General features: G+C 34.8%; 1 protein-coding gene across 5 annotated transcripts in view; it reads right to left on the bottom strand.

Moving 5' to 3' along the window:
* COL14A1 (collagen type XIV alpha 1 chain) overlaps positions 1-24,947 on the bottom strand; it is a 205,969-nt gene that overhangs the window by 66,966 nt on the left and 114,056 nt on the right. For all 5 annotated transcript variants that reach the window (XM_081265815.1, XM_081265817.1, XM_081265818.1 and 2 more), the window contains exons 24-34: positions 24,281-24,427; positions 20,705-20,761; positions 17,414-17,553; positions 16,695-16,818; positions 16,355-16,498; positions 15,342-15,506; positions 14,744-14,782; positions 14,395-14,533; positions 10,750-10,892; positions 9,132-9,241; positions 4,558-4,716 (exon numbers count right to left, since the gene is read on the bottom strand). In XM_081265815.1, the coding sequence (XP_081121941.1) occupies positions 4,558-4,716; positions 9,132-9,241; positions 10,750-10,892; positions 14,395-14,533; positions 14,744-14,782; positions 15,342-15,506; positions 16,355-16,498; positions 16,695-16,818; positions 17,414-17,553; positions 20,705-20,761; positions 24,281-24,427 (1,367 nt within the window). The remainder of the gene's footprint in view (positions 1-4,557; positions 4,717-9,131; positions 9,242-10,749; positions 10,893-14,394; positions 14,534-14,743; positions 14,783-15,341; positions 15,507-16,354; positions 16,499-16,694; positions 16,819-17,413; positions 17,554-20,704; positions 20,762-24,280; positions 24,428-24,947) is intronic.

The raw sequence follows: 24,947 nt of genomic DNA, 5'->3' as shown, positions 1-24,947 counted from the left end.
CATGATGCAACATCTTTTTAAATTCTATGGCTTTTTTCTTTTGTTACTAATTGAATGCTAAAAAAGACATAGCTATGCCAGAAGAAGAAAGAAAAAAAGAGAGAGACACAAAACCTCTGACTTTCCCTATTTAAAATCTCTTTCAAGGGAATATTTAACCAATTACAAATATTCATTTTTCATCACTGGACATTTTTGTCTGGGTGTTGCACAAAAGGCAAGTCATTTGGGGTCAAATGTTAACATGAAAATAAGATTAAAATATTTCTCAGCAGTTGAGTCATTTTGATCTGTGAATGGGAATTAAAATGTACTTCTGGCTCCACTTTCCACTCAACACCAGATTTTATCTTCTGATCTTTTTCTAGAATAATATAACTAAGTTTATGATTTGAAGTCAAGCTGTACCTGAATTTATAAAAATAGAGAGGTTTCCATGGCACAAAAATACTATAGAAAGGTCCAGGAACTAAGCCACCTTCTATTTTTAATTTCATGTCTTAACTTGGATTCTATTCCAGATAGTACTGAGCACACAGCATTTGTCAGCTGTTGAACTGAGTGTTTTAACTTGTTCTCAATTGATTATATTTTAGAAAAACTGTGAAGGTTCTAAATTAAATTAGGTAATGAAAGTTAACAACCGTCATACTTGTTGGTAGGAATTAAAATGTTTATAGACACACACTATGGATAAAAGTCTGAATCACACTTATTTCAAGGTTGTAATTCAAATGGTGAGTTTTCGAACCTGTCAACAGACAAACAGGCACTTGATCACAGGTGGAGACCAGACTCCCTTCTAAGTCTTAAATTCTACAGAATCCAAGTCTGATTCCAGTGGAAGAAGGAATGGAATGGAAGGCAGGTGATGGAGACCCCTTCCTAAATTCTTCAAGTCTCAATTTTTGCATCTTTAGAGTGAGAGTAATGTAAGTATTTCTTCCTAGGATTGTTAGAAAATTAAATTGATAAACTCAGAAAATATGCATATGTAACCCATAGTAGGCATATGTAAGTATTAGCTGCCATTACCATTTTAAGGTTATAAAGAGACAATTAATGTGAAAATGTTCACACTATCTTTTTTCTAATATAACATTTGCTTCTTATAGACTTATTGGCTAGTCTACTGTTGATTTTCACATAAAAGCTTTAACTCAGTGGATAAAATTATAGATGACTCCATGACATAAATTATATTTCTCTTCTATGAATAGGAGAGAACTAAATAAATTCCAGTTGAATAACCACCTAAGTGTTAGTTTTGAAAAGGTAGAAGAGAGACTCTAAGAAACATGATCCATGTAAAAAAAATTCTAGAAGCATCTCATTAGGTATCAGAAAAGGGAAAGAAAAATTTTTTGAGGGAAAAAGATTGGAAAGAAGAAGCACAGTTGTCAAGTGTCTTTCCACATCTGTTTTGACAGTTAAATTCAGCCTGCCTGTTAGTTTAGTCCCAGGAGAGATTAGCACCACCTATAAAATCTTGCATGGCTGAATACAAGTTATTTTTATTAAGAATATGTGCAACTTATACAGTAGTTATTGTATCCCTAAATCCATTCATCCATCTTCCACTCAACTATGGTTTTAAAACAAGTTATTCTCCCTAAAGATGGAATCTTTAGATTCTACCACCATCTGGTACTTATTGAATCTTTTTGAATTTGGCAGGGATTGTTGATCTGTGAGCTACTATTCTCTCACTATACTATTCTCTCCTGGAATAATCTAAAATTTGTGCATTATAAATTCCCTTTTGCCTGTTACTGAAATACAGATGTATTTCAAGATGTATAAATTTCTAAATTGAAACTAAAGACAAGAGCTTCTCTTACCTCGTATTGAAACAATTAACTCATACCCTAAAAAGCAAGTCTGAGTTTCCAATCACATTCTTGAGATCTAGCCTAATACCATCCATTTCAACATAATCAAATTCTTTTATAAGTGGGCAGACTGAAAATCTGTTTAGTAATCTTTGTGGACTTCTCGATTCTAACAAAAGCTATGACTTTTTCCTACCAGCCTTACAATGAACTCTTTAATTATCAACTTCTATAAATTCCCTTTTGTCTACACTAGCTGGAAGTCATCACAGAGGGTGCTCTGTTTAACTGCATTTCTTTCATGGCCCAAAGTAAAGATTTATCATTAGTAAACCTGAAACCTACAGGCATTTTGCTTTCAGAAACTGATTCTTTGATTTTCACTGGTCATGTATTTGGAATATAAATATTACATATAGTGCAATTTGAAATGCAATTACTGTCATCGTTATTATAGAGCCGTAATTGTAAACTATAAATTATTATTAAATGAGAATATGTCACATGTTACTGAATTTCTGTCAGTGTCACACATGAGATATAATATAGGTGTAACAAAACTAAGAAAAGACAGGATACTATTCAGACAATTTTCTATTTAATTTCTATCAAGTGTTTCTTGAAAACTTAGTCTGTTATAGAAATTTACTAGATACTGTAATGTGGGGCAGAACAGGGTGGTTTTAAAAGAAGACTAAGTCATGGTTTCTATTTTAGAGAATATAATACTCTGGCTAGAAGGGTTAAATGAGGATTATGAAAGAACATAAAATGTATATGACTATCAATAATGGAGTTTTAAACAAGCACTAGTGGTCTATAACAGGTAGGACAGAGGATGAAGAAGGCATTAATAACTTAGTTCAGTAATAAAGAGCTTCTTGTCTTTGAATGCCTACTAAGTGTCAGGAACTTCAATTATTTTAATAAAATAATTAAGAAAATCATAATAGTATTCAGTGATCTGAACCTAGAATCTGATACACTTTAAATTGTTTCTTACTCTTCAATTACCATCCATTCATCCTTCTGATGATCCATCTATACATTCATTTACCTATATAAGAGAATTATTATAAATTTCTGTGAGCATATATCTTCCTTTAAGCAGAAGATTATGTGTATCTTAATCAGTATAAAATACCACACAGTAAAAGTAAAACATCCCTAACATAACTGAAAAGAAGACAGCCTTCCATAGGTTTCATATTCTCTTTCTAAACATCAAAGCCATAGTTCTCCAAGGCAAGGTAAAAACAAAAGAGCTTCTAAAGATTCTGCAATCTGTATTTGGGGTAAAAATGGGAGTTCATAACCCACTTGATTCTAATGTATGAAATATGATATGTCAAGAGTTTTGTAATGTTGTGAGCAACCAATAAAAAAAAAAACTAAGTGTTAAGCTAATCAGTGCATCTACTCTCAAGGTCCTAAAAGAATCAATGAAAAGTATCATGGTAGTTCAGTGAAAAAGAGGGGAGACAATTTGAACTAAGATTGTACATCAAGTTTCAGTATCCACATTGGAAATAGAGGTTGCACAAAGAAAAATGCCACAAAGTAGTACATTGCCCCCAAATAAGTAACTCTTCCCTCAAGGATTATTTCCTGATATAGAAAGTAAACAGACTATAATTAAAACTGTATTCCTTAAAGGGCGGATTGGAAAGTGGAGATACATGCCACCTCATGTCCCCTCCCAATATTATTTATTTACTGGATGTAGTGTAGAAATTCATTTGTACGGGTTATCATCAGCTTAAAAAGACTTTGAGAACTATCAGATCTTTCTAAATTTCCATATAGCTGGCTAATTCTATAGATCTATGAAAGTGGAAGACAATAGCAATGATTCACAATTATCTTAATTATTCTGTTACATGGAAGAGAAATGTAGATTAGAATAGAAGGAATTGTGTATAATAAAACATACCTTACCAATTAAAGAATGATTCAAATTACAAAATGATGCCAATTAGCTGTGAATGCATGGTGTTAAAACAAAAAACCTGTATATGCTGTTCTTTTTTGCAGGTAATAAGTGAATGGAATGTCATTTCTTTGCTAATTGGCAGTCTCCCAAATTTAAGCTCCATTTTGTATAAAAAAAATATTATCCTAAGATGCTACTGTTATGCAAATTAACTATTGCTAATTAAAGGGAAAACTTCACATTAGTGATAGCATAAACTTAATTTTAAAATGTCCAAATCTAAACCAAACTATACCAATTTCCTAGGTGTAATATTCAAAATTTTTGTATGGATTTATATTGCTTATGTAAATGAGGTTCATTTACAATTTTGATTTCCAATTAAAAAAACCAGTTGTTCCACAAATCAGATGATGCATATTGTACTGTCTGAATTTTAAACTGCATGAAGAAAATAAACTAGCCAAGTTCCTGGAGTATTTTTCTTATAATATAGCAGAATCCTACCGTGAGGAGCTTTTTTGTTTATTTGTTTTTGTTTTATTTAACTTGTTCTTTCTAGATACAGGTGACAGTAGACTCCCAGGAGCTTTGAAGGTATATGTTTTGGTTCACTTTAAGAGACCTTTAGCTCTTTATCCATTCATCTATCCACTCATTCATCCACCCACCCATCCACCCACCCATCCATCCATTCCTTTACCAAACTTTCCTACTGTAAAATAGCTAAATGTACATCAAAGATGGTTTTCCCTACAACAGTAACACAATTTTGCTTGTTCATCTACTTACTGGTGCAGAATTTCCACTTGGTCCTCTTGATCTAACCATTCTCCCTAGGACTTCTACTCCATCTGATGTGATATTAGCAGATGCATTTATTGCCTTCTCGCCCACTTGCTTGCAGTCGACAACCACTTTGGCCAAAGTCTTGCTGACAACAACATGTAGCTGGGTAAAAGTCAAGATGTTTTAGGAGGTAAGATAAATATGCCAGAGGAAATATCAACCAAACCCATATGAGTCACCATTAAATAGTATGAAGGAAACAGAAGGAATTCTGTCACCATGCATTTTGTTATAAGAGAATTCTTTTCCTTTTACCACCTCCATGATTGCTTCATTTCCAGGAACCATCTCCATTCTTACTTAAATAACTCTTTTTTTCTAAACTTGAAAGGATTCAACTTTTAGAATCTAGCCTTACTCTAAAGCAACAACATCTTTGAAATCATAGAATTGCTACTTAGTTATACATATTCTAGATGTATATTTAAATAAGCACTACATTACTCAAATTGAAAAAGGCTTGTAATTTACCATTAAAGTCACCTAAGGTACCAGCAGTGGCTGTGAAATGACACTATTTAAATATATTTATTTAAATAAGGATAGGAAAGGCAAGCTAGACTCCAATGGGATGGAGGGATGCTTTCTAATGACTCCAGGCCCAAACGAAATTAAGCCCTTTGGCTTAATATCTCATACACTTTTCTCAAACTAAAATCTCAGGATCTCCAGGACATATTTTCAGGAGTGTACACTTTGGGAAGATTTTTAAAACCTTGTGTTATCATTTAGGTGATAATCAAGGTAAGTTTATCTTTGAACATTGTAACCAGGTTCTGCTATAAAAATCTCCATGTTTATAAACACATTTTGATTTATATGACATTTGCCTCAGAAGGAGTAGTTGTTTGTGGCAGTTTGTGAACAGAACAGTGAAATCAGTAGGGAAACAATGACTTTACTGCGGGTGAAAGCAAAACGTTCGAATAGTTTTTTTAAGGCAAGGAACCCTGGTAGCTCAATGAAAAAGAGTATTGGACAAAATAACCTAGGTCTGAGAGTTCTACCAGCTAATTCTACATTCACACTGATGCAGAGGTTGTATAACAGTGGCATAACATCATGCTTCATAGTAAAATAATATTGCTTTTAAGTTTACTGATTATCTTCAACTTGTTTTTGTTTCATTGTTACATGAGCTGAAAACTCATGAATTTATACCAATTGTTATTTAATGTTTTATTTAGTTATAACAGGATAAAAATATCAGTGTAGTTCCTGAGAATCTTCTCCCCCCCCAAAAAAAATGAGTTCACCTTTATTTAAGTGAGCATACTGGTACAGAACACCCCACTACCCTGCTGCTTCTGACCAGCATCATAATTGTGATCATTTAGGAAGGGCAGAATTGGGCTCCTGTGTGGTTTTGAACCGTAGAGTACTTTTCATTATTATAAAATACAGAAGTTTTCATGCTAGGTGCTAATAAATCTGGGATATAAAACCCAGACTTTAAGAATGATTAATTTGTGGGGAGACTATTCCCATGTCAACAACAACAACAAAACTTATTATGGCATTTGCTGGTAAATGGATGGAACTGGAAAATATCATACTAAGTGAAATAAGCCAATCCCTAAAAACCAAAGGCTAAATGTTCTCTCTGATTTGTGGATGGTAACCCAAACTGGGAGGTTGAGGAGGGGAATAATAGAAATAGACTGGACTACACAGTGGGTAATGGAGAGAGGGGAGGAGAGGGGGGGATAGGAAGGACAGTAGAATTAATTGGTCCTAACTTTCCTAGCCTTGTATACATATACATAACCAGGGTAACTCCACATTATGTACAACCACAAGAGTGGGAACCCAATAGAACAAATTATACTTTACATATGCATATTCTGCCAAAATACATTCTACTCTCGTGTACAACTAAGAATAAAAAAATTAAAACAAAAAGTTTTTGCTTTACAAAAGTAGACTTTGAAACAATTTTAAAACTGTTTTGCTTCTTTGGATGTACTTATAGAAAGAGACCTTGAGGCTATACTTCATATTTCAAGTTGTAAAAATAGAGCCAATTAAAAATCAATGAGAAACAAGATTGCTGAAATTTTGATGATTATTGAAGCTGAGTGATGGATAAATAGGTAGCCATTGTATTTTCTATTTTCTATGTGGAAATTCTGTAATAAGCATTCATTATTTATTTTCTTTAAAAAAACAATGAGACAAAGGTATGTATTCACTTATAATGCAAGTCTATGAACAAATCAAAGCTCTACAAAATAAATTTGCATTGAAATTTTTTGTTATTAAATCTATTATTAAGCAGTGTATTACATGATAAGGCTCTCCTTTCACTCTTTTTTTCCTCCTCCTTCTCCTCTTCTTCTCTTTTCCTCCCCCTCCTCCTTCTTCTCTTTTGCTTTTCTTATTTGGCTGTTTGGCTTTATTAACAAAGTGAAGGAAAATGTTTCTTCATATAATTTTTTTAAAACTTGAAGGTTTATAAATTTAGAACCCATTTTTAATGAACCTTACTTCTACATCTTTGAGCTCTGGTAAGGTAAATAAAGCTTGACGTTCACCTAAGATTCATAAAGTATTCTTTGGAATGAGAAATGCAAGTTCATGCCAAAACCGCAGGCTAAGATGTCAATGTTTCTTTTAACACTCATGAAATTCAAATGCTTTCATCTCCCCTACAGTTTTTCTTGACTGCTTTGCAACAGACTCCAGCAGACTCCACATAACAAAGAATCATGAAGACCTTGATGAGTAAATGATATTAAATCCAAGGAGCTGCTAATGGGACCATTTTGAACCATGAACTAATAAATCCCTGCCTGTGTCTAATGTGCTTCTCAGGTAGTCCAGTCCTATCAAACATGAAAAAATAAGTTGGCTTATGCAGTGACTTTTATGTAATTATTTAGTATACGATTATGACATTCAAACCCCCAGAGAGCAGCAGTGTTGGTAAATTAGATAAATTTGAGCACATTCTAGGAACAGAGTTCTATTACAAGTGCCAAGTTACTAAAATAAGAACAAGTAAAGTTTGACAAATTTAAGTTTGACAAAAATTCTCTCCAGGGTGACTTTTACAATGGCAATGATTGATTCTCTCTGTACATATGTAACAATGCAGCATAATCAATTATCTGTAGCTTCATCCTCTAAGATGATTGTGTCTTCCCATGCTTTGTTGGCCAGGTAGACCAGCAATCCTTTCTACATCACATACTGTGCAGCAACAGTCTGCTTAGTAATATGCTACCTTCCCCCACATGTTTCCTCAAAGGCAGAAGCTGAACCACTTCTACCAATGTCTCCTGGAGTTCTTGCTGAAAATGCACGTTTCGGGGCCACATCTCAAAAGCACCTAATCAGAATCTATGGGCATTGGTCAACAAGCACTGAAGGTGGCAACTCTTACTTCAGCTGAAACTTGAGATACAAACATCAATGTTTATAGCAGCAGCTTGACTCATACTAGCCAAGCTATGGAACCAACCCAGGTGCCCTACAACAGATGAATGGATAAAGAAAATGTGGTATATATTACTCAGCCTCAGTGAAGAATGAAACTACAGCATTTGCTGGTAAATGGATGAAACTGTAGACTTTGATGCTAAGCAAAATAAGCCAGTCCCCAAAAAAACAAATGCCGAATGTTCTCTCTGATAAGTAGATGCTAATCCATAACAAGGGAGAATAAGGAAGGGAAGATTAGAAGTTCTCTGGATTAGACAAAGGGGGATGAAGGGAAGGAGGGAGGATGGAAATAGGAAACACAGTGGAATGAATCACACATAACTTTCCTAGGCTCATATATGAATACATGACCAGTGAAACTCCACATCATGTACAACCACAAAAAATGGGATCCTATTTAGAATAAATTATACTCCATGTGTGTATGTCAAAATACACTTTACTGTCATGTTTGTCTAAAAAAAAAAGAAAAAAGAAAATAAATAAATAAAATGGAAAAAAAAGTTCTATGGGTTTTTTAAATTATATATTTTAATTAAATATATTCAATGTTAAGTAAAATATTCAATTACATATATAATTATGCATAAATAAATATAAAGAATGTGAGTTTACTATATTATCATTTTCTATCAAGTACTAAATGATTTCAAGCAAGCTGAAGATTTTTTTTAATTCATAAATTTTTTAAATTAATTTTTTATTTATATATGACTGGAATGCATTGCAATTTTTAGTACACATATAGAGCACAATTTTTCATATCTCTGGTTGTATACAAAGTATACTCACTCCAATTCATGTCTTCATACATGTACTTTGGATAATAATGTCCATCACATTCCACCATCATTTCTAACTTCATGCCCCCTCCTTTCCCCTCCCACCCCTTTGCCCTATCTAGAGTTTGTCTATTCCTCCCATGCTTCCCCTCCCTACCCCAATATGAGTCAGCCTCCTTATATTAGGGAAAACATTTGACATTTGGCTTTTTGGGATTGGCTAACTTCACTCCATTGTTTTTCCCATCACCAAATAGAATAAAGAATATACACATACAAAACCTTACTAACCTTGTGAAAACTTCCATAGAAAATTTTCCTAATTTCAGGTCCTTCAAAAGTAACGGTTTGAAAATCCCCACTCTGGTCATAGTTGAAATAAGTTAGAGTTTTCCCACCATCTATTCAAATGAAGAAAAACAGAAATAATTTAGAAAGAATTAAAATTAGTGAAGAATTTTTTCAGAAATTCAACTCAATATTTAAAATAATACATCCAATATTTTGAGACTGTATTTAAGGTAAAGTAGCAGGTCAGGAAATGATTGACAGCTCTCAGGTTGCCACAGGCTTTCAGCTATCCAAATTGACTAACCATGTGACGTGTGTGTTGGGGGGGACCTATGCACACTCTTCCTTTGTACTTCCTTGCCCACACTCTCATCCTCATCACTCCCTTCAGAGGAGTCCAAAGTTTGAAGTGGAAGTGGACAACAAGAAGAATAAAGTTTACCAAATCTTAAGAAATCTTAGACCCTTTGTCTTATTAACCCACTGCAGCAACCAACTTTTCCTGAGACATGTAGCTTAAGCCACTCAGATATGTCATTTATTATGAACAAACACATAAAAACCTTCCTGATCTTTAAGGAATATTTTTAAATAAATAAAGTAAAGCATTACTCACTAATACATTCCCACATTACAATTTAACTCTTTATTCTGCTTTCAAAGAGACAAGCTAGCCTTAATAATGTTAAGGGACTTCTTTGTTTTTAAGTGCAAGATATATACAGAGTTAGTGACTTACACCCTCATAATCTATAGCTTTCCCTTAATTTCAATGTCCATGCAAAATGGTTTTACCATATCCTATTTAGTTGTTGAGTCCTTTCCATTTACTGAAAAGTCCACTAAGAAATATGATTTGGAAATAAGCCTAAAATTATCACCTTATCCAATGTTTTAATTAACACTAAGCAATATCCTCCATTCTTTGGTCCCTAGATTCATTCTATTCTTAAGACTTAGAAAAGTGAGTGATGTTAACCAAAAACTCGACCATCTATTAAATGATCATCATATAGGTAACATTCCATAGCATGGTACTGAAGAGCTTCCTGCACCAGTTGCTCTTCAACTCTCTAACCTAAAAACAGTGGAGTTTCCCAGTTCCTATATCTATTCTCTTCTCTTTCTAGAGTCACTTTCTTGATGTTCTAACCTAGTATCATGGCTTATATATCTCTGTCCCAGAATTCTCCCCAAATGTACTGCCCATCTGACATCCACTCTGGGATACCTAATAGGCATTTCATATTTATCATATCCATGTACAAAAATGAATGTCTATTCTTGCCTCTCTCAATGCCCCTCCATCAGCTTTGCTCCTCCTGAGATAGTCTTTACTATCTTAGTAAAATTTTTCTGAAAAAATTAAATTAAAACTGTCTTCACCTTGCTCAGTATTGTATCTCAGAATTAATTCTTCCACAAAGTAGGAACTCAAGAACTATTTGCTGAAAGAATGAGTAGATAAATGAATGAATCGACTGTTACCTAACTCACTGTTGAGTATACATTTCACAAGTTGAGTTATTCTGCAATATACATGAAGCAGGCAAGATGGTATGCCACATACATTATTCACACATGCACACTCAAAAGTTATATACATAAATATACTTACTGTCTAAAATAATTCCAACCAGGGGGTCAGAATTTTTATTTAAAATCTCCCAAAGAGCAAATGGTTCCTCTGGAGTGTCAGGAAGAATCCGGAACAGAAAACTGATTGTGTAATCAGAAGGCAATCCTTCTGGATGCAAATACCTAAAGGTGTAAAGAGAATCCCGTTTTACTGTATGTTTCCTCAAAAGGTCATCCCTCTGATTATCAAGTCAATACACCTCATAATGCACACTGCCCTGAGCTGAGAAGCTCTCCCCCACCACATCCATCAATATCCACCATGTCCACCATTGCTGCTTCTGATGGAATCAGCTGACTATGGACTGAGACCTCTAAAATTGTGAGCCAAAATAAATCTTTCCTCCTCTAGGTGCCTCTTGTCAGGTATTTTGATCACAGCAATGAAAAGCTGACTAACACACAGGCATCTCTTTTCATGGACCAGTTTCCACATAAGGACCGGAACCTCACATCCCAGTGGGAGATAGCTCTGAAGGATCATCCCATGTCCAGAACTCCTCTGGGTGGTCAGCTAAGAAGTATATTGAGAAAGGCAGCAGAATACAACAGACACTAGTATGGCAGTATGTATAAACGTGGATGTATAACCAATGTGATCCTGCAATCTGTACACATGGGAATAATAAGAATTCATACCCCACTTGAATCAAATGTATGAAATATGATATGTCAAGATCATTGTAATGTTTTGAGCAACCAATAATAAAAAAAGAAGTGTATTGAGATTTCTGCTTCACAGTTTGACTCCTCCTGCTTCCCTGTTCTGTGTTCTGTTGATCCTTTCCACAAGAGGATTCTGTCATTCATCACCTTACATACCAATATCCTCCTTGGAATCTGCTTCCTGGAGAACCAACCCTTTATATAATCATTTCTCTCTAACAACTAAGCACATACTTATTTACTTTTAATTTTCCCCTAAGCAAAAAAAGAAAAAAAAGCCCTGCATGCAATAGGAACTCTATAATGGTTATTAACTGAATGAGTACAGTTATGAATATGTGGAGATTTAGCACAAGTTTAAAAATTAAAACTAAGTTTACAGAGAAAGAAAGAAATGCTTCATTCCTTCATTTATTTATGTATTAGTTAATCCATTTATTTTTTCAATAAATATTTGCCTGCCTACTAGATGTCAGATCTGATCTCATCAGTGAATAAAACTGACAAAGAATACTATACTTGTAGCACTCAAATTCTAATAGGGTGGATGATACACTATGTTAGAAGGTAATAAGTTCCATTAGAAGCCAAACAAAAGCACAGAGCATCTTAATATAGACTGGGGCTATTAGACAAGGATTATATAATGATATAAACCCTGAAGGAATTAAGGTTGGCTCACTGAGAAGCTTAAAGTCAAGCAAAACTTCATTGAAAAGACTATATTTGAGCAAACACAAAAGTGAAACAAGACAATTAGCCTGGTAGGTAATTGAAGGAAGGGTATTTCATGGAGAGAGAATGGCCAATGGAAAGACACCAAGGTGGGATGCAAGTGGTGTGTTTTGGAAGAAGAAGGAGGCCAGTGTTACTGGAGAAGACTGAAAAAGTCAGGAAATGAAAGCCCAGATAATGTTGGGCCTTGTAAGCTTGTCAGGAGCTCTGATATTTTCTGTAAGGGAAATAGAAAATCAGAAGATTTAGAATGACATGATATGACTTGACATTTTAAAAGCATCATTCTAACTGCTACTTGAAGAATAGAAACAAAGAGGGCAAGGGTAGAAGCAGGAGGACCAATCAGGGGGTTGCTGCAATGACAAGGAGGAGATGGTGGTGACCCAGATTGAGGTTGTGAGAAGGTACAAACACAAGGATTTCCTAGCAGACTAGATGTGGGACATGACAGAGAGGAGTCAGGCCCTTTTTCCTAAGAAACTAGATGCAGTTGTATTTAATTACAGAAGAAAAAATAGTAAATGAAGCTGGTACTAGAGGGGGATCAGTTTTCAAAAGAATGCTCAAAGGTGAAATGATTAGATTATGAGAGATGTGATGTAATTGGTGGATTAATCCATCGATGGATTAACTAGGTGATAATTGTAAGCAGGTGTGACTGGAGGGAATAGGTCAATGGAAGCATAACTTTGGGATTTACATTTTGTCCCTGGTACCTACCCCCACCCCGCCCTCTGCTTCCTGGCTCTCATGAGTAGCTTTTCTCTGCTTCGCCCTTTCTCCATAATATTCTGCCTTATCTCAGGCCCAGAGGTATGGAGTTGGCCATCTATGGACCGAACCTCTGAAACTATGAGCCAAAATAAACTTTATCTCCTCTACATTGTTCTTGGGGGTATTTTGGTCCCAGCAACATACAGCTGACTAAATACATGTGCTGACAAGGCAAGTGAGATAAGTTCTGGGAACTGATGATTGGATGTGGAGGCCTTTGCTGAGTGATGAGTAATTTCAGTGAACCAGCAGAGGGATTTTTCTTTAGCAATTCTCATTCATCACAAGGCTTCCAAGGCCTACTAATTTTAATATTCATCATTAGACAATATGGGGGAAAAAACCTGCCCAAAAAGAGCACTGGATTTTAGATTTATCTAAAAATACATGTAGTCTGTAGGTCAAAGTCATTTCTAACATCTTTTAGAAAATGGAACTTTTTTCCTATAATGATCAATATGTTTGATTAGTAGAAAAAGTCTACTTATTTCAAATATTATTCCCCATAATAGAATATAATAAAATAATTTGAATAGTACTAAAGTAGGATTTAACAAAGGATATCTTAGGAGAAAATTTAAAAGCAAACATTTTAAATAAATTGGAAAGAAAAAAATTAATACTCTAATGTGATCTCTCCCACTGTTTGATGTCCATGCATGTAGTATATCAAAATTTGAATAGTCAAAAAATGTTTCATATGAAATACTAATGCCATTTTGAAAAAAACAGATCTTGATTTGGAATTTAAATAATATATGACATCTTGAGAAGTGGATGAACCCTTAATCCAAGGAATCCCTAAAAGAAAACTTCGAGGACCTCTGGAATCTGCTTAATTGCTGCAAATGGCCCTGTATCCCTACGTGTACCAGTCCTTCTGCAAAGCGGCTGGATAGTGTGGCTTTTACATAAACCTAACATTACTCTTAGTGATCTAGAGTTGCTGCTGTAACTTCTCAAGGATAGACACCATCTGAATCATGACACCATCATGCAATGGTTCAGGGCTTGGGCTCTTGAGCCTGAATACTGGGCGCAGAGTCCAGCATCAATCTTACACTATGTGATTTCACTCACATCATTAGCTTCTTTGTGTTTCCATTTCATCATTTGTAAAAATAATATCGTGTTTGCATCTGCTTCATAGTTGTTTGGAGGTTTGATTGAATTAGCATATATATACACTTAGAAATACGCTACATATATTGTGCTATGTAAATATCAACTATTTTATGTATTTTCTCAGATGGGTAAATGCTAAATTTCAGCAAGCATTATACATGAGTCAGATGTTTTTACACAAAGAAAAGTAAACATCATCTGCTCAAAATCTTATGAAAAAAATCCTACTATGAATTATCACGGCATTTCTAATTGACATAATTTTCATTCTGAGTTATAATAAGCATGTGATTGGCTTTATCCTCTTGCAATGGAAACATACTTGGTTGGCTGGGATACCAGGGCATCTCTGTGAAGTTGGTAACATGGATACACATTGAAGGTACCAGGCTCCATAGAAACCCCTTCCACAGATGAGAAGTCCTTTTCAACCAAACCAAACATTTCCATCATCTTAAATCCTAGGAGGCAGGAGGGGGGGGGGATAACCAGAGAGAAGAGAGGGAGAATAAAAATGAGTGGCTTACAATTATAAATGAGTGGTTTACAATTATACATTTCAAGTTTTGTTTATTAAGGACTTAAAAAATAAATCCAAAAACAAGAAACCTAAACCCCAAATGAGAGTTATTTAATATATTTACATTTTTAAAAATTTTGATAATGCATACCTGCAAGATCAACACCATCCTTGTGCACCATTGGGCAGGCTGGAAAACAAAACAAGCAATATAAAACTGAACTTAGATATTTTCCAAACATGCTCTTTCCCTAACATAACCTTTCTGGAAGTGCAAGTGAAAGGACTCCAAATCAGATGTGGCTATGGTTTTCTCTGATTTTGTAAAGACTAAAGTGCTGTAAAGTCCCCCATTTAAAGCCAAAGAGTCACAGTTTCTTTCCTTTCTTGTAGGTCTATTAAAATCGATGGCTGTGCTTGTAAGCTGGCGTAGGAAGATGTCTCACTTCTAATGTGTTGCCCTCATTGGCAGTTTATTGACACATTTTTGAAAACTATTTCCTATAGTGCCTTTTAAACATAGACTTTCATCTGCCTGAGGAAGATCTTTATCAACCTAAAACTCTAAACAGAAGGGAGGAGAGGCTTTTCCATATGTTCAAAACCATAAAATTTAAAATCCATAACAAACAGTTCTGGAAGTTAACATTTCCTTCAGTTCAAGATGGCACTCATTACTTAACCAGTATTATATATTTATTTCAAACCTTAAACAACATTAGTAAGTACACAAAGTCCAAAGAACTAACTTGCGGATGCAGTCTCACAGACAAAAGTAATTAATTCATCTTCAATTTTCTTAAAGGCGTCAAAGTCATCCACAAAGAAGACATGGCGTGAACTAGGCTTACTGCCAATGCTAACCAACTCCGAGTAATCTGCATCGGCCACACCAATTGCAAAAATGTTATAGCCTGTGGCAGAAGGAAAACAGATTTTTTATTATTTGAAATTACCCAAAAGACAAGATGCAATACAAGAGTTCAAACATCCAAATGTTTAAAATATGTTTATTTAGGAAGGCTAGTGGGGGGGTACATGATTTATTCTTTACAGTTCATCAGAATTCTGCATGCACATATTTCATTATGTGATAATCATTCCATCATCCCCTAAAGAAATTTTCCATTTTAAAGAAATTCAATAAGGTCAATGCTCCAATTAGCACTTAAAACAGTTCCCATTTCAGCAACATATTTATGGCTGTATATTTTTAGTGGTTATCTTAACATTTATGGGATGAGGTACATTTGAAACAGAAAAACTGAATTTATCTCAGTGTTTTCTTCAGAAGTTGAAACTATGATAAGTCTACCCGTTCTAGACCAGTCATCATGCAAAAGTTGGCAAATAAATATTTAACTTCTAACTGCCAGCCATATTTTATGCCAGTGAATCTTGACAATAGTCCTGTGAGAATCTCCATTTTACAGATTAAGAGACTGAGAAATTTCTGTCATGAGTTCCCTCTCTGGCCTTTTACAATGGTCCTTTCACAATATTGCATTTATTTATTGGAGCTCCTTATCCAGGGCATCCTGCACGTAATAAATGTATTAGAGACAATGACAAATGTTCTCTAGTAAAATAGTATAATTGAAATTTGTAAAGCAGAAGATATTTTAAAAATCACATTGTCCAGTTGATAAAAAGTTGGAAATATTTAAGTAAAACTGATGTAGCCTATAGATTTGTATTTAGTAAATAATAATGCTAACATAATTATCGGCATGGCCACTTTTTTTATACAGGTAAAACTTACCATCTGCTTGCATCTCCCTGGAGATTTTGTTTACATCATCTTGTGACCTTCCATCCGTTATAACCACAATAACTTTTGGGATGCCTCTTCTTGTACCTGACTCAACAGTAAATAGAGTATCTCGAACATACTTAATTGCTTTTCCTGAAACAAAGGAAGGCAACTGTTCAGTTTCACTCTTTCCTGTTTTTGTTTTGTTAGAGGGTAAAGGGGAGGAACAAAGTTCTTAAATCAAAGAAGTTTTTAAAAAAATTTTATACCCTCCCCCGAAAAAAAGTCATTTCAGTAGTTACCAATAACTAATTACTTTGAGCCTTAGCTGGACATTTTTTGGTCTTACCTGTCTTTGTATTTCCTCCTTTGTATGAAATGTGTTTAATTGCATCTAGAAGAGTCTCTTTGGTTTTATAAGCATTTAGTTTAAATTCTGTTCTTGGGTCATCAGTGAATTGAACCATGGCCACCTAGAGAGAGAAGGTGCATTCATTTTTTACACATGTGTAGACTTCCACTTGGTCAGAGAACACATACAATAGCATGGTATTATCTATAATTTTCTTTTTCTTGTTACTGGGGACTGTACCTAGGGGTGCATTACCAAAGACCTACTTTTTAAATTTATTTTTTCTTTAAGACAGGGTCTTGCTAAATTGTCTTCCTAAGGCTGGGATTGAATTTGTAATCCTCCTGCCTCAGTCTCCCAAATCCCGGAATTATAGGCAAACTATAAATGTTGTTGAATCAAAAAATGAGTATCATGTTTTGATCTAGAGTAATGTGCAGCCATAACTGCTCCCTTCAACATTTTAATGTCCTAAGGGCAGGGAAAATATTGTGTGTATCGTTAAAGGAGACACTTTTGTCCTAGAATACAAAAGAAACATGTCCTGACAAGGCCTCTCTGCCCTGTCTTATTTGCTGAATTCAATAGCTGTTAAGGATTAGCATCTTCTTGTTATAGTTCCTTACCCATATCCCCTGACAAATAGTGATAGTAAGAGCTTGAGAAATAATTTTTGAATGCATAAAATGAATTAGTGGTTAGTCTATCAACTCTACCTGAGTTCCATCTGCACCAATCTTGTCCAGGGCTGCAACAGTGCTATACAAAAAGTTGATGATCTTATTGAAATTGTCGTCTCCAATGCTCCAAGACCCATCCACCATCAACACCAGGTCCGCCTTTGCAGATTTACAGACTGATGATCAAGAATACATTTTGAATCAGAGATAAAAGGAAAATGTAGCAGCTATTAAGCCAATAAAAAAAGATAATGGTTTGTCCTTTGGTAGTTAAAACTTGTTCCCAAAGCAAAGGTTTAAACCTGTCAAGGTTCGTCTTCTCTTCTCTTGCTCATCATTGTTTCTGCACATCATTTCTCTGTTATAGCCAAGGTTGCTGTTCACAATCAAAAAGCTTCTACTGGGCATGTGGAAACAGGGAGAAAAGAAGTCCCCCAATCTTGGCACCAAAGAATGAAAATGAGGAAAGAGGAAAACACAGGATTTAGAGACAGAATTGTGAGCAAACATGGTCCAGTGCCTACTGACTGGAAGGAAGGCATGCTATCGCTCTCACTCTGACCTCCACTTCTTGAATCAGTAAATTATCCTCTGAGATGTTGAAGCACAGAAGGAGGGCATTGATACAATGGAAACTGATTAATCTACAGTTCAATGTACATTGGATTGAGGCCATAAGCAAACATTAATTTCAGCCTTGTTCAAAAAAATCTTTCTATGCCCTTTTATTGCACATTGCTAAATGTTAAGAAATGTACAACACTACTAGCAAGGGAAACTACTATCAGGAGGTATCATGGATATTGACAGACTCAAACAAGCAAAAACAAACAAAAAAAACCCCAAAACCCCTACACAATACCAATAAAAACCTAATCCATTAAAAGCATTTTTTCAAAGTCCTGTTTTGAAATCGTAGTCTGTTTGGGTCATCTCTGCTTCTCTATTCCTTATGAGTGTAGCTCATTGTGGTTCACTCTGTTTTATGATGAAGTAAACAATAAACAATTTGCTCTTAAAAAAATATAAGTCTTTTAATGTTAGGCCAGTTGCACACAGTATCCTGAGATAATAAGCCCTTATCCTTATTTAAAAGAAAAACATTCAGTTTCTTCTATCTTATTAAGTGCAACTTTACTCCCTGACAGCTATTTATAGTATAAAATAAACCATCTCCAAGTGAGTTAATACACTCTCATGAATTCAGTGATTTACAAAATTTCACAGATTTTTAGTTTGAATCTAAAGTTGAGATAATCACAATATCTGCTAATTTTCACCTTCGAAATGAGAGCAAAATCAGCCAGCCTCAGCAACTTAGCAAGGTGCTAAGCAACTCAGTGAGACTCTGTCTCCAAATAAAGTACAAAAAAGGACTGGGGATGTGGTTGAGTGCCCCTAAGTTCCATTCCCAGTACAAGGAAAAAAAATCTATTTAAGAATTTGCTAATGAAACATTTACTTGAAGAAAGAAAATATATCAAAATTCATAAAGAAATGATCTCAAGGATAGGAAATTGTGTTTTTAATTTTTAAAACATTTTTCTACTTTTCAATGTTTGTTTAATAAGTATTCAGTATTACTTTAGTAATAAAATTGATAGGCTTTTAAATTATATATATTCAGGACAAATACAACTTAAAATGAATAGTACATTCAACTTGCAAAAAGTTCTACCACTAAAACCATATGTTGGAAAATTCAAGATTAATGTTTCTACTTTGTCAATTCTTACTCCTACAGACCTTTCCTAATCACTTATCTCCAGGAGTATTTATGATTACTTATTGAATGATATCCATGCTCAGCTATATGTAAAAAATGATTTTCTGACTTCTGAACATTCTGTAGTATCTACAGCAGTATTGCCTAATTAGTAAATCATCTATTAGGATTCTAGCTTTAGTTCCAAGAGTCAGAATAATCATAGATACTGAAATTAGAAGTTAGATGTGAAGATGGAAAAGAAAGAACCATCTCCAGGAGAGAGAACAACATTAAAAGATGCAGGATAGCTGGGCATAGTGGCGCATGCCTGTAATCTCAGTGGCTTGGAAGGCTGAGGTAGGAAAATGGGAAATTCAAAGCCAGCCTCAGCAACTTAGTGAGGCCCTAAGCAACTCAGTGAGACCCTGTCTCTAAATAAAATACCAAAAAAAGACTAGGGATATGGCTCAGTGGTTGAGTGCCCCTGGATTCAATCCCTGATACACACACACACACACACACACACACACACACACACACACACAGATGCAGGACAACAAAATTTATGCACAGAAAGACCTGAGTTGTACATTTTGCTCCTACATAAATAACCTCATTTGGAAAATGATGCTGCAAAGTTGGTGCTCAGAGAAGACTGCCTGCTGTGCCAGAACAGGTGCTGAGATTTATTAGAGTTGCTCATTGCCTCTTCAATCCCCTGACTCTTTCAGTCTGTGTAGCATATAACCCCACTGACTTTAAGCTCCTGTACAGCAGGAACAACTTATTTTTCACATATTCCTGGCAGGTTACAGCACTTTAAAATGAATGGTGAATATGACCTTCTGATTACATGTTCTTTCTCCTCTCCTCCCTCTGGCTCATCCTCCCAATTCCACCAAAGTTCTCTTTTTTAAACAAAGATTTTTATCAGCTCTCCCTTCCTGTATGCAAACTTCTCATGGTATGCTATTTCATATGGGATAAAGCCCAATGCCTTGTTCTGGCACACAAACCACTTCCTACTCTAAACCCACTGTTGTTGTCTGTGTCACATTAAAGAATTGACAGTTACCCCAATACTTTAAGCACTTGGATCATAAGTGTTATTCATCCCATTATTTATCACTCAAGCTTGTTCTTCAAATGTAGATCAAATTTTTCCTCCTTTATGAGCCTGCGTAAATATTAATTGTTCTCATTCCTGGGTTAGCATAGTACAGAATATCGTATAACTCATATCCTTGATTGGTAATTACCCATGAAAGCACCTATTTCTCTCATAATACTGAAAATAAACAGAGTTCAATTCTGCCTTATTATTTGGAGAATTAACCATAGGGAATAAATGTTCATTAGTGGAATGAAACAAATCAATCATCACTGCTTTTTCACGAAATCCATATTAAGCAATTCTGTTTTGTGTATATGATTTATTACTAAGTAGTTATTTTAAAAGAAAGTCACATCATAGTTTGATAATCATTTATATTAAGGGGAAAGTCAAGTATCATAATTAATACCTCACATTAATACCTTGTTTTTTTTTAAATGAATGAACAAATAAAACAAGCAGAACTCCTAAACAGGAGTACACTGCCCTTGTATTATTCTCTTACCTTCTTTTGCAGGTGGAATGGTTGGAGGAAAGGTTGGTGGTGGAGTGGGAAGTGACACTGTAGAGGAAGAAAGGACATCAGTCAGTTACCCCATCTGCATGGAAGATGGGGAGTGGCAGGGTAATCATTCTTCCTTCAGAGGTATCAATGATTTCGACAACTGTCTTCGAGAATTTAATGTCTCCTATAAATCAGCCACAGCCTGTGAACAGACTCCAACCATCCTCTCAACCTCAGACTAAAGGCTTAAAAGGCCATTTTTGCCACAATTCAGCTTACCCAGCAGGAGTCAATGCAATCAAACTGTCAACTACAAAGTGGTCCGCATGTTGATTTAAGGCAGGAATCCTGCCAACCGGTTTCAGAGTTAGCCTTTGACTGCTTTCACACATATAATTAACTTCATTTCTATTCTGTCTAAGGACTGACCATCAATTCTTATTCCATGGCACTTTCCCCCATCCCACCCTGTTTCCCTCATGATGTTTGTGCCTAGTGGAATCTGATTCACTCTGGACTCTGCTCAGTCTGAATCTGGAAAATGTCCTTCAGTTTTGAGGATCACATATAAACACCAAGAAGCTAGAATGTGCTCAGATCTTTTCAACCTGGTAATGTGGGATGAGAAGTCTACATACTATGCAGAGGGTACAGTTTGGCTAAGGTTCTAGGGACAAATTTAAGATTTGAGGAGCAACTCATGACAGCTCCTATGGCAAAGTACCTGAAAGTCATGGTGCCATTTAGGTAAACATAAAATATTATTTTATAATGTCTTCATTTCTATTTCTGACATAAAGACGTAAGAAAAACTGAGTAATTCTTTTTATTATCCCAATTTATATTTGGGAGAACCTTCTAAAAATCATAGCCATTCACAAAGGGGGTGTCTAGTCTCAAGAGACAGTAAGTAACAAATAACTGGAAGGATTCAAGCTCTGGCAGAATGACTATTTGCCTGAAGTGTTGTAAAGGGATTTACTTCATTGGCAGGAAGGTTGGAAGATATGAATTTTAAGATGTCTTCCAATTCTAACATCCAGTAAAATAAAAATTATTTCAATGAAATGATGTGCCATTAAAGGAATGCAACAACCATACATTACTGATATGGAAAAATGTCCAAGATTAATTATTAAATGAAATAATGCAAGTCATAGAATAACATGGACTGATCTCATTTGTGAAAAAAAATAACAGAATTTAAGAATATCAGGAGGAAATGAGAGTTGTAGAAATGTGTGTTTCTAGAAAGGAAGACTGGTAAAAGAGAGAAATCAACAATATATTTTATACTCATCTATTATGCAATTATGGATATATGCATCACTTATTTTTCAAGACGGTTTTATTTTGAAGCTAAAAAGTTCCAAGTATAACAAAAAATTTAAAAATTTTATCATTAAAAACAGGATTGTAAAAAATGTTTCCAAAGCCAAAATTATGCACCTTAAAATCTATGGAAATAGAAAATCATCTTTAAAATGTTCCCCTTTTTAATGTCAAAATTTGGGACATATCCCAAATTTAGTCAACAAATCAAGAATCTAATCAATGAGAGGTTATGGTAGCCAGATCAATAGATATTTGGGCAGAACATCCAGCCAAATAACCTCTTGGATAAGAAGAATCACAGTGCACTGGTGACAAATGTCTTTAATCCATATGTGTCATACATATGGCTGCTGTCTTCAAGTGTGTGAGGGCTGTCACATAGTAGAAGGAACAGTCACAGTCTCCATTGCTTCAGAAGGCTGGACTAAAGCCAATGGGTAGAAACTACAAGGAGACAGATGTCTCCAACATCAGGAAAACATTTATATCAAACGAGCTATCCAAATTGGCATTAACCCTAGGTTGATAGCTAACAGTCATGGGATTAAGGTTAGGGGATGTTGACGTAGATCAGGGATCCCAAACTGAAATGTTTTTAGAGGTCAAGAGAGCAATTAAAATGAATAAAGAACTTAGTTTACAAAGCTTCACTAGAGACAGGAGTTAATTGGTTCCAGCAGATTAGCACCATAAGGATACATGGGTCCTCTGCTATAAGATGTTCTGGGTTTTCAAAAAAGAAAACCTATCTGATAGTGAGATCTATCACAATGGCAGTCAGTTTGTGACTTCCAAACAGATAAGTATGGTAATGATCAAAAGTTCTTGTATACTGAGATACAGGTTGAAAAGCTCTTTAATAGGTACTCTTTTATTGGATCTTTCCTGCCAACACTGGAGTTAAGAGAGTAGATATTTAACTTTACTGACCAGCCAAATCGACTTAGAGGTATTGAATTGCCAAGGTCTCAGAAAGGGCAGAAGAAGAGACCCAATAAACCTGTTTGACTTTAAGTCTTGTGCAATATCAAAGCCTTATTAATTTAAAAATTAAGTTATCTTTGTCTGTAAAATGAGACTCTAATCAGCAACAAAAATAAACTGCTGATAAATTCTATGACATGAATAAGTCTCAAAGATATATGCTAAGTGAAAGATGTCAGATGTAAAAGATTACCTATTATATATTTTCCTTTATGTGAAATGCCCACAAAATATATAATAAAATAAAGTAGATTTATTGGGTTGATAGAATCCTTCCAAAATTGGATTGTAATAATGGTTACACAACTCTTTGAATGTATTTTTTTAAAAAATCACTGAATTTTACACTTAAAATGTCCCTTATGTTTTATGATATATAAATTACTCCTCAAAAATGAACATGTAATAGATAATGTTATTATATCAGTGTTATGAAATAAAGTCTATATACAAATAAAATTAGATGATTCAATTAATTATATTTTCACCGCTGTTTTGTTAACATTATACACTCATAATGATTTCTTTCTGTAGGTCAGAGAGGCTGAAAAATCTAAACATGGGTGGGATACCACAAAAGCCCATCTCCCACCAAGTTAAGATACTGAGTTAAACACACAGGTGTCCCCTAGAATTCATTAAAATTGAAACTATTTTAATGTTTGTGGCCTCCAGGTCAGGAATCTTTTATTAAAAGTCATTCCAAGAGGTTGACACCCTCCTTTGGAACATGTAAAAAGTGCTTTGTTTAATTTTATACATTTCCTTTCCCTTCGGTGCATCAGATCTGCTGCCAACTTGAAAAAAAGCACAATATCCTCTTAAGCAAGCAATAACTCTAGGGTCAACCAGTTGGAACATCTTGGCTCTATTCCCACCCTCATGGCAGGGTAACATGGCATTGTTTTAATGTCAGGACCCAGTCCTTAAAACTTCATTTCCCACTCCACACACCACAAATGGGTCAGGATCACAATGTAGGTCATTGTTTCAAGAACTTTACCATCAAGTGGCTTTACAGTCCCTTGTGGACACATATATGGAGAATGGAAGAAAAAAAAATACTGATGACATCAGTGGGCCATAGGCAAAGAATTCTGGAGTTAGAAAAGAGAAGCAAAACTTGGATTACATATATTCCTGGGCAGCGACGGCTTATATTTTTCTAAATGGAGCAAAGTTTTAGATCCAAAACAGAATGCTAGAATAATGTTGGTTTATAGTGAGGGGAATCAGAAAAGAGGCCACCAGACATACATGTTTTTTCCACTATGCTCACACTTGGTCCCTCCATCTCCTGGAGCTTGGTGTAAACACTGATTTTATATTCCGAATCGGGCTGGAGTCCATAGAAGCAATGCCTGTTTGTACCTCCTCCTACAGTAGATTCTTGCTTTTGGGTATCTATAATAAAAACAAAGCAAAACATACACATATAAATTTTTTTAGAAAGCCATGAGTAGATGATTCGCTTCTATAATGTTTAATATGCAAATATATGCAGCATTAATTGCACTTGTGTGAAGTATTAAATATTTTTCTAAAGATTTTATATATACATTATTTCAAAAGTCACATTTTATATGTATAAAAATAAAACTTAAAAGATCCCTGAGGTCAGCCCTCTAGTGAATGTAGAACTATTAATATACATAATTATATGAATATATTGCATATGATTTAATTGATCTGCTGCAGGGGGCGGTGGATATGAATATATTCATTTGTTTAAAATATGAACTCCCTTTTTTTCAACATGATTCTTCAGAATAGTAATCGATCATAAAATGGCATCAAAGGACACATACTTTTAACTCCTTATAACTTATTATCATTCAATAGGATGTCCTTCTAGGCAATAATACATTTAGCCAAGATGTGGGAAATGGAGTTAGAAATATAAAGTTCTAGGATGGTGGGCTTC

This window comes from Spermophilus citellus, assembly GCF_964194105.1.
Source record: "Spermophilus citellus genome assembly, chromosome: 14".
In the NCBI taxonomy this organism is placed as follows: Eukaryota; Metazoa; Chordata; class Mammalia; order Rodentia; family Sciuridae; genus Spermophilus; species Spermophilus citellus.
This window is presented reverse-complemented; position numbering and strand designations above follow the sequence as displayed.